General features: G+C 54.6%; 2 protein-coding genes and 1 long non-coding RNA gene across 6 annotated transcripts; 2 read left to right on the plus strand and 1 right to left on the minus strand.

Moving 5' to 3' along the window:
* Nucleotides 1–7,844, plus strand: KXD1 (KxDL motif containing 1). 2 transcript variants are annotated; one of them, XM_043587095.1, is made up of 5 exons: nt 1–137; nt 2,682–2,803; nt 3,771–3,923; nt 5,512–5,558; nt 6,502–7,844. In XM_043587095.1, exons 2-5 carry the CDS (start codon nt 2,703–2,705, stop codon nt 6,729–6,731), a joined length of 531 nt encoding a protein of 176 aa, XP_043443030.1. In that variant the 5' UTR covers nt 1–137; nt 2,682–2,702; the 3' UTR covers nt 6,732–7,844. The 2 variants fall into 2 exon arrangements, with proteins under 2 accessions (XP_043443030.1, XP_043443029.1); XM_043587094.1 differs by lacking the exon at nt 1–137 and adding an exon at nt 689–808.
* On the minus strand, nt 4,085–8,465 carry LOC122487116. The gene is made up of 3 exons (XR_006298310.1): nt 8,343–8,465; nt 7,676–7,860; nt 4,085–4,273 (listed from the first exon to the last, which is right to left on the minus strand). It is a non-coding gene; the product is annotated as an uncharacterized LOC122487116 (long non-coding RNA).
* Nucleotides 8,466–8,515: 50 nt separating this feature from the next.
* Nucleotides 8,516–11,778, plus strand: UBA52 (ubiquitin A-52 residue ribosomal protein fusion product 1). 3 transcript variants are annotated; one of them, XM_043587096.1, is made up of 5 exons: nt 8,516–8,629; nt 9,720–9,833; nt 10,105–10,191; nt 11,383–11,485; nt 11,582–11,778. In XM_043587096.1, the coding sequence occupies exons 2-5, from the start codon at nt 9,731–9,733 to the stop codon at nt 11,673–11,675; spliced, it is 387 nt and encodes a 128-aa protein (XP_043443031.1). In that variant the 5' UTR covers nt 8,516–8,629; nt 9,720–9,730; the 3' UTR covers nt 11,676–11,778. The 3 variants fall into 3 exon arrangements, with proteins under 3 accessions (XP_043443031.1, XP_043443032.1, XP_043443033.1); XM_043587097.1 differs by having other exon boundaries at nt 8,541–8,629; nt 9,723–9,833; XM_043587098.1 differs by having other exon boundaries at nt 8,625–8,724.
* Nucleotides 11,779–12,201: the final 423 nt, after the last annotated feature.

Raw genomic sequence — 12,201 nt, forward strand, 5'->3', positions numbered from 1 at the left:
TTCCTGCCGCGACTCCTAGCACGCATATGGGCTCCGGGCACGTCGCCTATACGCGCGGTTGCACGCGTGTTGCGTGGTGACGTCGTGGCGGCACGGGCGCCATCCCGGAAGCGCGAGCAAGGCCGCCAGATGTGCAGGTGCTGCTGCCACCGACGCCGGGGCCGAGTTCGGGGTGGGGCTGGGAATGCCGGGGCCGCTGGGGAGCCGGGCCGGGTCGGGCGCGGCCCCCGGGCTGTTGCGGGGTGGGGCGCGCCGCTGGCCACATCTGGGCACTCCCCCTGCCTACAGGCCTCAGTTTCCCCGTCCGCGCAATGTGTGCGCCGGCGGCGCCACGGGCCGATTCCGGAGCCAGGGCGCCGGAGCCGGGGCTGCTTGTGTTCAGTCTGCAGTGTCACCCGGAACCGGGCGTTGCAGTCTTTGGGCCTCAGTTTCCCCGCTTTGCAGGGGCGGGGCGTGAGGGGATAGGCGAGTCCCGCCTCTCTCGCGGGTTTTGCTAAGCTTGGGCCGCCAAATTAAATTCTGTTAAATACTGGGTGGAATCGTGGCTCCTCCGCCTTGCCGAGTGACCTTGGGTAACTGAGCCAACCCCTGTGAGCCTTAGTTGCCCTTGGAGATGATAGTGTTTGCTTCATAGGGATGATTGGGGATAAAATGAAGTGCTGTACAAGTGTTGGCTCCTGTTCTTGGAAGGACCAGGGAACCCCTTGCTACAATGCTGATTCCCTGGCCCCGCCCTAGGACTTCATACTCCCCATGGAGAAGCAGCCTGCTCCGAACCCAGCTCGTTATCACTATCACATATAGCGCTGTGAGATTCTGATTCTTTATTACTCCCATTGTCTGGATGAGAAAACTCAGGGAGGTGCGGTGACCCTCCCAAGGTCACACAGCCTCCTTTTCTGCGTATTTCCCTCATAAGTAATATTTGGAGCAGAGACCAGAGCCCGTGCTAGGTCATTTCTACTCTGTTTGTGGGCCAGACTAGCTGTTAGGGAAGTTTTCCTGAGGCAGGGGAGCGTGCCTTGCATCAGCCCTCACATCTGGGAGCCAGAGACTGGAAAGAGCCCCTTGAAGCAGAACCATTTTACACAGGTCCAAATCTTGTGCCCTGCCAAGCACTAGCTGTGGGCTTCCTGCCACACGACTCTGCCCTTTGGGCCCAAGTGTCCTCATCATACATGATTATGCTTCTTTGGAAACGTGGATAGTGGATACTGTGGGTGTTGGTACCTGGCACATAGTAGGAATTCAATAAACCTAGTGATTATCTGGTGTGGGGGGGGGGGGTGCGGACTTCACCAGGTGTGGCAGCTTATTTCCAGAAGGCATGTAGGGGCTGCAAATAGATAAGTCTTGGCCTCCATGGTGTTTGAGGGAAGAAAAGTATTAGCTGTTAACATTTGTAAATGAGGTAATTTTGCACACACATAAAAGTCCACATTTCTGAGGTTTTTTTTTTTTTTTTTTCCTGGAAAAATTCAGAAGTCTGGTAGTAGTCAGTTACTGTAAGAAGCCGCTGTCCTGGCAGAGGTGGATACTGAACATCCGTTCAGATTCACACTCGTGGGTCCTGCAGACTGGGCATTTGAATTGTGACTCGGGTTTACTGAGTATGTGACAATGGTCCAGTTTCTCAGTTTCTGAGTCTCCGTTTTCCTAATGTGTAAGTAAGGGTAACAGTTCCCGGTGTATAAAGTTAGTGCATTGGTTAGCATACAGTAAGTGCTCAATAAAGAGGAGAGTGGGTTAAGGGCTCTGAAAGCCCTTTGTGATTCTGCATGTGAATCTCAACCAATTGCAAATGGGCCTTTCTGTCAGCAGTTAAATACGTGGACCCCAGAGCCAAGCTATGTCAAGATTCTGGGTTTTACCTGACACCCCCGCCCCTGAGGGTGAGTGCCGAACCTGTGGCCCTTCCTGCCCTGGCAGGGTCCAGGAGGCCCCCCACCTGCCATGATGGTCATCTACCTAGCCACACAGCCATCTGGGTTGCTGGGGCCCGTAGCCTGGCTGAAATTCTTGGCTTTAATGTGCTAATAAAACCCTAGAGTCAGAGCGGAGTTTGAAAGCCTCTGGTTGCCTCCACCAAGCTAAGTTCTGGTGACCCCATGCTGTGAACCGGTTTCTGGGCTGGGCTCTGGAGGCCTTTGCTCTCTCGAAGCTGACGTTGCTTTGGTAGCGACGGACAAAAAAGTCAAATGATTACTAAGATAATTTCAGGAAGAGATGAGTCGTTGAATAAAATAAGGCGAAGTGCTTATAAAAGTGATCAGAGTCGAGAGGAGGGGCAGTCATCACGGGAGAAAAGATACTGGAGGTGGTGATGATTTGAGGGGGCAGTCATGTATGTGAGGACGGCAGGTGCAAAAGCCCTGTGGTGGGATGAGCAAAGTTGAGGGGGATGTAGGAAGAGGCTGGCAAATCTATGCAGGTGGAAGGTGGCCGTGGCCTTGGGCACATGGAGCGTGGGGGCCACAGAGGTCGGTGGGTGATGGGATTCTGATGTGCTTGGGTGCAATTTACAAATATGTCCTCCCAACATCCCTGGATTCTCAGGATGACAAAGCTGAGGCTCAGGTGGCATGACCAACTCATGGCCCGCGTTCCCAGCCCCTCCTTTCTGTCCCAGCAACCCCACTGCCTAGTGCAGACTGAAGACTCTTTCGTCTTGCCTGTTTTAGGCAGCGGAGGAGGAGGAAGAGATGGACCCCCCGGACTCGGCCTCGAGGGTCTTCTGCAGCCGCATCCTAAGCATGGTGAATACAGACGACGTCAATGCTATCATCCTGGCTCAGAAGAACATGTGAGTGGTAGCCAAGGGCTGTGGGCCCCAGGCGTGGGAAGGAATCCACTCGCTGGCCAGCATTCTTGCCCTGTCTGCCCTTACCCTGGGCCCACACTGGTGATAAAATGAAGGAAATGAGCAAATCTGCCGGCTGGCTCCAAAGTAAATTCCTTCCTGGCCTGGAGGCGAGGCCTTGGCACAGGAAGCAGGGCTTTGGGATGGTTTCGCAGCTGTGGATGGCTTGGCAGGGGCTGTAGCAGCTCCTATCCCAAGGCCCGGGGTGGGCTGTTGGGGGAATAGGAAGGGGCTGCGGGAGGGGATTTAAGGAAGCCAGTGAGCTGATCTCCTGTTGGGAATCTAGTCTCTCGCAGCCCAGGCTGTCTCTGCAGAGGACCTGTGGTCTTTCGGAGGGGCTGTCAACACCTTTGCCCTCCTTAAGGGCTTGGCACTGTGACCACTGTGACCGATTCCAGCCTGCTCTGTGGGGAAGAGAGGCTTACACAATCTTGGGATGGAAGCACAGCCTCCTGTGGCTTTATTTTTGTGTATTTAAGCCAAAGGCTCTTCCTTCCATTTATGACACAGCAGCGACCTGATACCCTTCCATTTCTCTCCACCTGTGACGGGGGTACTGGGTTTGTCTGGGTCAGATTTAGGCCTGGCCTGGTGAACTCCCAGAATGAGGGGAGACACAACCAGACACACACCATGGCCCCATGGTGTCAGGGCTGGGCCAGGGGAATAACCTGGGTCTAGGGACTCAGGGGAGTCAGAGTCTGCTTGAGGGAGGGTTTATACATGAGAAGGATGTACTTGGGTAGGGTTTTGAAGGCTGAGTAGGAGTTCGCTAGATGGCTCAAACAGCAGGTAGAGTTCTACATGGCAAGGAAACAACACATGCAAAGGTCATGAAGCAGGAAAGGGCCTAGCACGATCAGTTTGTAGGGCATGGTTTGCAGGGCTGGTGCCTTCTCTTTGCTGCCAGGCTGGACCGCTTTGAGAAGACCAATGAGATGCTGTTGAATTTCAACAACCTGTCAAGCGCCCGCCTGCAGCAAATGAGCGAGCGCTTCCTGCACCACACAAGGACCCTGGTGGAGATGAAGCGGGACCTGGACAGCATCTTCCGCAGGATCAGGTGGGTCCCCAGCCTCTCCAGCTTCTGCCTCCCCCTCAGGTTTCTCCCCTCTTCGATGAGGATCATCCACTCTGCAAAACAGAGATTCTGCTAATTTGTTCTTTGAGGCTTCATTGCTCGCTTAGCGTCTGAGAAGGTCTGAAGTTGGGGATAAAAAAATCTTGAAGTTTCTGGATTTAGATTTTATTTATCTTTCAATAACTGCAACGTAGTACCAGATGCAGGATGCAAAAGGCAGGCAAGTGCAGACAGCGAAAGGCAAGTCTCTGGTCCTCCAGCCCCTGGCCCAGGTCTTCTCTCAAAAGGCATCTGAGATTGCCAGTTTTGGTGGGTCTTTTCTGAGCTGTTTTCTGTGAGGACAGAGAAGAATGACGTTCAGGTCCCTAAGCACGTAGAATGCTCAGCGCAGCACCCAGAGCCTGCATCACTGTGGCCACATGCCTGGGCCTGGAACTAGCCAGAGCTGCAGCTGTATTTCCAGCTGACAGCACCACTTACTCTGTCCTGGGGGCAGCCCCACCCACTGGCAGACTCAGGAACAGAAGATCATGAGACAGGCCAATTAAATCCCGTATAAAAACACATATTTTCTGAGGTGTCTCATCAGGCTGGTTGCCCAGGCGTGGTTTTGGGGGTGAGCAGGAACCCCAAGTGTTGGCATCTTTTGTGCATATCTGTATCACCCAGGAAGGGGATAGTTGTGTCTGCCCAGTTGCCTCGTGGGTGGGGACCCAGCAACGGTGGTGCTTCTGGTGGGGACTGGGTCACCACAGTCAAGGATGAGACTCCACCCCCCGAAGACCCCTTTGTTATTCTTTGTAAAGGTGACTTCATTACTTTTTTTTTTTTTTTTTTAATGCTTATTTATTTTTGACAGACAGAGCATGAGCGGGGGAGGGGCAGAGAGAGAGAGGGAGGCACAGAATCCGAAGCAGGCTCCAGGCTCTGAGCTGTCAGCACAGAGCCCCATGCGGGGCTCGAACCCACGAACCGTGAGATCATGACCTGAGCCGAAGCTGGGCTCTCAACCGACTGAGCCACCCAGGCGCCCCGGTGACTTCATTACTTTAGGAAGAAAGGAAAAACAGCTGATTAAAAATGAAGGAGGCGTTTCTCTGTGAACGCCAGTTCAATGTATGCAAGTACTCAGTGTCTGGGGTGTGCATAATCACTCCTGGCCCCCACACAGACACTGTCATCCTAGTGGTGGGGGGCAGGATGGGACAAGTCACCCAGAGGAGCGACAGCTGAGGAAGGGGTGAGGAAGCCTCCTGGAGGGTTATCTGGGCAGGGAAGGATTAGACCTAAGAAAGGCATTGCAGATAGAGGGCCTAGCCAGACCCAGCACGGAGGACACGCACAAGCTCTTGACAGCTGAGCAGCTGCCATCTATCCTAGGGCTGGGAGGTCCGCAGGGCTGAGCACATGGGCCTCCTTCCAGCCCAGGAGCAGAGTGACAAGCAGTAAAGGGTTGGGGGGAGTTCCCATCCCCACCCACCTGGAACTGGAGCAAGGGTTCCTGGCGTGCACCAGGCCCAGCCTGTCTGCTTGGCAGGTTCAGCCCTGTATGCCTTCCCTTCCCCTGCAGGACGCTGAAAGGGAAGCTGGCCAGGCAGCACCCGGAGGCCTTCAGCCGTAAGTGTCACCCAGGGCTCCTGTGCCCCACGTCTGGCCTCTGCACCCACGGATGCCAGCACCCTCACCCCAGGTCTGGCTTCCGGAAGGTCACCTCAGGGGCTGACACTGAGCCCAGGTCCTGGTGGGCTGTAGATCTAGAGAGACTTGGAGCAGGGGGCAGGGGCATGGGTGCTTGGCTGGTCTTGGCAATCTGTAGAGCAGGTGCTGGGACTAGGATCCCCTCCCTGGGGGAGGTTACACAGGGGAATGTGGATAAGAACAATGACAGTCCTTGCCCAAGTGGATGTAGTGTAGCTCTATGAGCTAGGCTCTTACCTGCAACCACCCATGAGAGTGGGGGCTGTGAGTGTCCCATTTCATACAGGGGGAAACTGTAGCCCTAAGGAGCAGTGACTTCTCAGAGGAAGTGCAGCACCCCCTATGCTGACTCTCAGTTTACCCCCTCTGCCAAACGGGCCAACATCTCCCTACCTCAGGGCTGCTAACAACCATAGGCACAAAGGCAGTGCTGTCGGGTACCTGATTGCCTTAGTCAGTAGAGCATGCGGCTCTTGATCTTGGGGTTTGAATTCAAGCCCCCTGTTGAATGTAGTGCTTGCTTCAAAAACAACAAAAAGCAAACAAGGCAATGCTATCATCAGGCCTGCTTTGTTTATAGAGCAGAATGCTGAGGCAAGGGTAGTGAGAGGCTTGGCCCTGGCAACACAGGAGGGCAGAGCTAGGCTCAGGCCTGTGTTGGCCTGACTCCCGAGAACCTGGGTCCTTATACCCTGAAGGGAAACCTCTCCTCTGCCTGGGCCTCAGTTTCCTCCTCTGTAAAATGGGCCAAGTTAGGCCCCACGGGGTGGCAGGGGAGCTGTTAGGGGTCATAGGCCCAGTGAATCCCTCATCACGGTGCCCGCCACAGTGACTAAGCCAACTCCTGGCCTCCTTCCCCCAGACATCCCAGAAGCATCCCTCCTGGAGGACGAGGATGAAGATCCCATACCACCCAGCACCACGACCACCATTGCCACCTCAGAACAGAGCACGGGCTCATGTGACACCAGCCCTGACACTGTCTCACCCTCCCTCAGTCCTGGCTTCGAGGACCTTTCCCATGTCCGGTCCAGCTCTCCTGCCATCAATGGCCGCAGCCAGACGGACGATGAGGAGACACCGGGGGAGTAACCCTACTCCCTGGCGCCCCGAGGGGTCTCAGGGAAGTGGCAGCTCTCCCCAGGTGTCTGAGGTGGCAGTACGTAGCCCTGCCTGGAGATCAACAGCTTTGCCACCCTGTTCTGTCACCCAGGGCTCCTGGGGGACAAGACTCCCTCCAGGGGTGTGGAGTTCCTGGGGGGTCTATCATTCCCAATTCCTCCTCACTGAGAACATCTGTCTTCTGCAGACCCCTCTGCCAGGCCAGGGGATGACCAGCTCAGCTGGAGTTACGGGTTGGGCATAAGGGAGCTTTTCCAGAGCCAGGCTTGAGGTCTGCTCTAAACATTTAAAGGCTCCCAGAGACCGGAGCCAGAAGGCCCCTGCCCCGATGCCCTGGTCAAGACCACCTCAAAGTGGATCAGCACTGTCATGTCTCAGTTCACCCCAACCCATCCCTGTACCTACTAATTCTGGTCTCCCTGCCCTTTCCTCCAACAAAAGTATTGAATGCTGTCTCCAGTTGGCATGTCAAGGAGGCTTCTGAGACAGTTGTAGAAGGCTCAAGAGGGAGGCGGGCCATTCAGCTGCAAGCCTGATGAGGTCCGTGTTTCTCTGGCCAGAGGTGTCAACCCTCAGGGCCCAGCAGGCCTCTCCCAGGACCTCCATGGAGCAAGCTGAGCCACCTTGGAAAACAGAGTTAAACGGAATATTTTTGTACCCGATGTTTACAGATGCTGTTGGGAAGTTATCAATAAAAAGACTCTGTTACTAAAAAGGGAAGGGTGTACTTAGCGGTGGCTTCCTTCCATCCTTGGGCCCAGGATGCCATAAGGGGGATAAGTGCAGGACGTGAGACAGGAGGGGTGTATGGACGGCCAGGCACCACTGAGGTAGAGACGTGGCTGCTCTTGGTGGCAGTCTCCAGTGGTAGCAACCGTAATAACCCAAGTTCCTATCACTACCTATGTACTCACACGTGCCGGTTCCCTTATCTCTGAGTAACTTCTCCAGATCGGTCTCAGGATGGACTCCTCAGGGAGGCAGGCCGGGTCCCTTTCCCCATTAGACACTGTGTAGAGTTCCCTGTAGAGTTCTTTTAAGCACTTAAAAATTACGTTATTAAAGACATCTTCCTAGATCCAAGAGTGTGTGCTTTTGCCTGTTAATAGGGGGCGCTGGTAAGTGTTCAAGGAAATAAAGAGGAACCCTGCCAAACCTACACGTAACTTCTCAGTCCTCACCCTTCCCGTTCCTGGCACTGTTTAGCCATCCACGACTCCTTGGTCCTAACAGAAGTCCTCTTTGGCCCCAAACTGACCCTGGGTCGCACCCCATTTTGAGTGAGTGCGTCAGCTTCACCTTCCCTCACTGCTCTGATAGGCGCCGCCTTGAAATTCCTCCAGGCACAGCGGCGAGAAAGTTTTCAAATATCTAACTCCTTGGTGATAGGTGGATCCCGAGGGTTCGGGCACGTCCCACCCCTGTGCCGCCTACCACCTTCCCGTCCTGAGCCCTGAGTCCCGGACCCGTTGACCCTCTGCTTAAGTCCTTCGCTTTAGCACAAATTGTCTCCTCTACTCTTGTCAACAAGCATTCCCCGAGTGACCGTTACGTGCAGTTTTTAGCCAACCGAGAGACAACCTGGAAAGGTGAGGCCGTCCCCTCACGTGCCCTGGAGGACAGGGGAATGCACCCGGAAGCGGGTTGGTGACACTCGCCCACGGGGGCTGCGGCTTCGTTAGCCCGCGCCCAATACGGCGGCGGGGCGGGGCCGGGGGTGGGGTACGATGCGCGGCGCGGATTGTGACGCAAGCGCGCAGCGTGCTCGGTGCGCAGGCGCTCTCGGCGGCAACTCGGCGGTTTCCGGTCCGTCGCCCTCTTTCTCTTCAACGAGGTTCCCGAGCGGTTTGGTGGTAGCGGCGTTGCGGGTTCGCTCCAGGCCGGGGTCGGGCGGGAGGCTGTGGGAGGCCGCGGGCGTCCCGGTGGCGGAAGGGACAGCCCGGAACCCGTCCACGCGGGCCAGGTTCGGCAGGGCGGCCGGGTCGGCTAAGTTGGGCGCGTGGAGCCGAGGCTCCCAGCCGGGACTGGGCCCCGGGTGGCGAACGGGTCTTTGGGAGAGGAGCCTATGCACCCCTCCGGCCCAAGCTATCCCAGGAGGCCTGGGGACGCGGATGAACTTTCTGGGCAAGGGGGAGGGGGTACTAAGCGCAAGTTGTTTTGTTTTGTTTTGTTTTGTTTTGTTTTGTTTTTGGTGTCCTACAATGCGCCAAACCTTTTGAAAATATTAAGTCCTTTTCCCCTCCCACAGGGTGATTCACTACTTGCCTTCTCTCATATATCTGTAAGGAGAGGGTGGTAGCATCCTCCTTACAAGGTTTTTTTTGGGGGGGGAGATGAAATATGTGTAAACAAGTACCTGACACGTGCTTGGCAGGCACTGTTTATGGGTTGGCGCAAAGGCAAGAAGTGTGGGCGAGTTTGGGTATAACTTAGAGGGAAGCCAGGGTGTCGGATGTCGGAGCTTGGAGTTGGAGAGAACTGCCACCGAGGAAAATGTGTGGGAGGAGTGGCTGCCAAAACGGGATTCCCATTCAGGTTGCAGGAAGGGCTGCTTGTGGAGCAAATGCGGCTTACAGAGGGGTAGGGAAGGGAGGGAGGATGGGACCTCCCGGCCACCCTCGAAGAAAATGTGCCTGACCAAAACGTGCCCCGGCTACGTACTTCTCATTCTGTCTTCAAAGTTGCCAGTATTTCATTTGCTGGGCCCAAGGAGGATAACCACTATCTTTGCTCCCTTGAAGCACACTTTGCCCCAGGGGTCCAGGGGTAAGGTTTGGAAAGCACAATCCTTGATTATAGGATATTTGGGCTGTAGCTTCAGAGAGGTGGAAGGAAACAGGCGCTGGGGTGGGCCTGTACTTGTAGTTGATACTGGCACGGGGCTGGCCAGCCCCTGAGCTCAAGCTGCTCAGACCTGCAGTTCTTAACCTCTTCATCCTACTCCTCCCCACCCTCCAGCAGTCGCAGAGATGCAGATCTTTGTGAAGACCCTAACGGGCAAGACCATCACCCTCGAGGTTGAGCCCAGTGACACCATTGAGAATGTCAAAGCCAAAATCCAAGACAAGGAGGGTGAGTTGAGCGGAGTCCAGAGGTTCTGTTCAGCAGCAGTCCCTCTCGGCCCAGAGGAGACACTGTCATGTGCAGGATGGGTGCTGGGCTTGTATAGACCTCAGCCTTGGCCAGTGCTTCCCTTGTGTGATCTTAAGAGGACAGCTTGTTCTCTCTACCTCAGTTTCCCCTTTGATAGGTTGGAGGCTATGCCAGAACACCCCTGCGGGGAGAAGGGAAGCTGCCAGCAATGTGCTTGCCAGAGTCTTAGTCTGAGCTTTCCTCTTCCCAGGCATCCCTCCTGACCAGCAGCGTCTGATTTTCGCGGGCAAACAGCTGGAAGACGGCCGCACTCTGTCAGACTACAATATCCAGAAAGGTACTGGGAGTTGAGTGGCTGGACAGAGGCCCGTGAGGCCTAGAGCCAAGGAAGAGGCTTTGGAAAGATGAAGCTTTGATGGTCTCATTGGCAGCATTGGGGAGGGTGGGGGAGGTGATCAGATGGGGCTAAAGGAGTCTTTTATAAAATAATGTTTTCATTGGGGGAAGCATCTCCTGGTCGCCACTTATGTTTCCAATGTGGCAGTGGTTTCTCTTGTTCTTGCTCACCTTTTTTTCTTTAAAAGACTGTTTTGTTTAAAAATGTGTTAAGAGGGACACTAGTCTGGCTCAGTCAGTAGAGCACGCAACTCTTGCTCTTTGGGTTGTGAGTTCAAACCCCTCATCGGGTGTTGAGATTACTTAAAGATAACATTTTTTTTTTAACGTTTATATTGGAGAGAGAGACCGTGTGAGCAGGCAAAGGGCAGAGAGGGAGACATAGAATCTGAAGCAGGTTCCAGGCTCTGAGCTGTTCACACAGAGCCCAACATGGGGTTTGAACTCATGAACTGTGAGATCATGGCCTGAGTCAAAGTCGGTGGCTTAACTGAGCCACCCAGGCACCCCAAAAATAAAATCTTTTTTTTTATTTTTTATTTTTTTATTTTTTATTTTTGAGAGACAGAGCGTGAGCAGGGGAGGGTCAGAGAGAGAGGGAGACACAGAATCAGAAGCAGGTTTCAGGCTCCGAGCTGTCAGCACAGAGACTGATGCGGGGCTTGAACCCACGAACCGTGAGATCATGACCTGGGCCAAAGTTGGACGCTTAACCGACTGAGCCGCCCAGGTGCCCCCCCCCCCCAAAACAAAATCTTTAAAAATATGTATAAAAATGTGATAAGAGAAATTTTGTCGCTATCGTAAAGGAAATCCTTGTCACTTTCTGTAGCAACTAGATTTAATTTCTCAGCAAAATGAAAGATCATCTTTACATCCCTCAGAAATTACCTTGTCTGTTGAGAACCCCAATGCACGTTATGGTTAGCATATATTAGTCTCAGACTGCCCAAAGCCTGGGCTGGTGGGAAGTGAGATGGAGGTTGTGTGGGGTGGTCTGGGCCAGTATGTCCATCTACGTATAGAGTACCCAAGGGATTCTCATTTGAGGAAGTTCTGGAGGGCCCTACCCTGCACCTGAGGTGCTGGGGCCAGGCTTGGTCACTGTCTCTCTTTGACCTGCCTCTCCTAGAGTCCACCCTGCACTTGGTGCTTCGCCTGCGGGGTGGCATCATTGAGCCTTCCCTCCGCCAGCTGGCCCAGAAATACAACTGCGACAAGATGATCTGCCGCAAGTGAGTACTCTCAGATGGTGGCAGGGGGTGGCTAGCCCCGGTGGGGAGGGCTTGGGTTGGGGTGTGTCCTCACCAGTGTCTCTCGTCCTTCTGCAGGTGTTATGCTCGCCTGCACCCCCGTGCAGTCAACTGCCGCAAGAAGAAGTGCGGCCACACCAACAACCTGCGCCCCAAGAAGAAGGTCAAATAAGGCCCCTCCACCGGCTCTTCTTTGCCTGCAGGACGGCCTCCTGCCCAAGCCCCAAGGCCCTGGGGCCTCAATAAAGTTTCCCTTTCATTGACTGGAGCAGTAACTGGTGTCTTCATGGCTGGTGTGTCCAAGGAGGAGCTGGCTGAGTTGTGGGCATCTCCCGGAGGGACTCCATCACTTGATTCTGCACAGCCCTCGAGAGTCCCGTGTCCTTTGGGTTTTGATTGTCTCAGCTATAAAATGTGCCGTGGTCCCTGCCCTTCACATCTAACAGGGTTTTTCACAGCCACAGTGCACACAGGTTTCAGTCTCGGCCCTCTGCCACATACCCTCATGAACCTGCCTGTCTGCGTTTTGTCATCCTTAATGAAGACTCCCCCAACCCCCCCAAGCCCAGGCTCTTGCCAGACTGCAGGTCAGCCATGTCACTGCCTGGGCCCTACTCAGACACTCGGATGACTTCATGCCTGTGCCCTGGAGGTGTCCAGGTGTGGGTGGGTAGACAAAAACTGCACCTAGTGTAAAA

The sequence above is a fragment of the Prionailurus bengalensis genome, chromosome A2 (genome assembly GCF_016509475.1).
Source record: "Prionailurus bengalensis isolate Pbe53 chromosome A2, Fcat_Pben_1.1_paternal_pri, whole genome shotgun sequence".
Lineage (NCBI taxonomy): Eukaryota > Metazoa > Chordata > Mammalia > Carnivora > Felidae > Prionailurus > Prionailurus bengalensis.

Bases quoted from the DNA above. Each gene is read 5' to 3' on its own strand.
- UBA52 (XM_043587096.1), top strand. From the start codon at position 9,731: ATGCAGATCTTTGTGAAGACCCTAACGGGCAAGACCATCACCCTCGAG. The intron at 9,834-10,104 runs GTGAGTTGAGCG...TCCTCTTCCCAG, and splicing joins CAAAATCCAAGACAAGGAGG to GCATCCCTCCTGACCAGCAG. The intron at 10,192-11,382 runs GTACTGGGAGTT...TGCCTCTCCTAG, and splicing joins AGACTACAATATCCAGAAAG to AGTCCACCCTGCACTTGGTG.
- KXD1 (XM_043587094.1), top strand. From the start codon at position 713: ATGCTGATTCCCTGGCCCCGCCCTAGGACTTCATACTCCCCATGGAGA. The intron at 809-2,681 runs GTGAGATTCTGA...TGCCTGTTTTAG, and splicing joins TCACTATCACATATAGCGCT to GCAGCGGAGGAGGAGGAAGA. The intron at 5,559-6,501 runs GTAAGTGTCACC...TCCTTCCCCCAG, and splicing joins GCACCCGGAGGCCTTCAGCC to ACATCCCAGAAGCATCCCTC.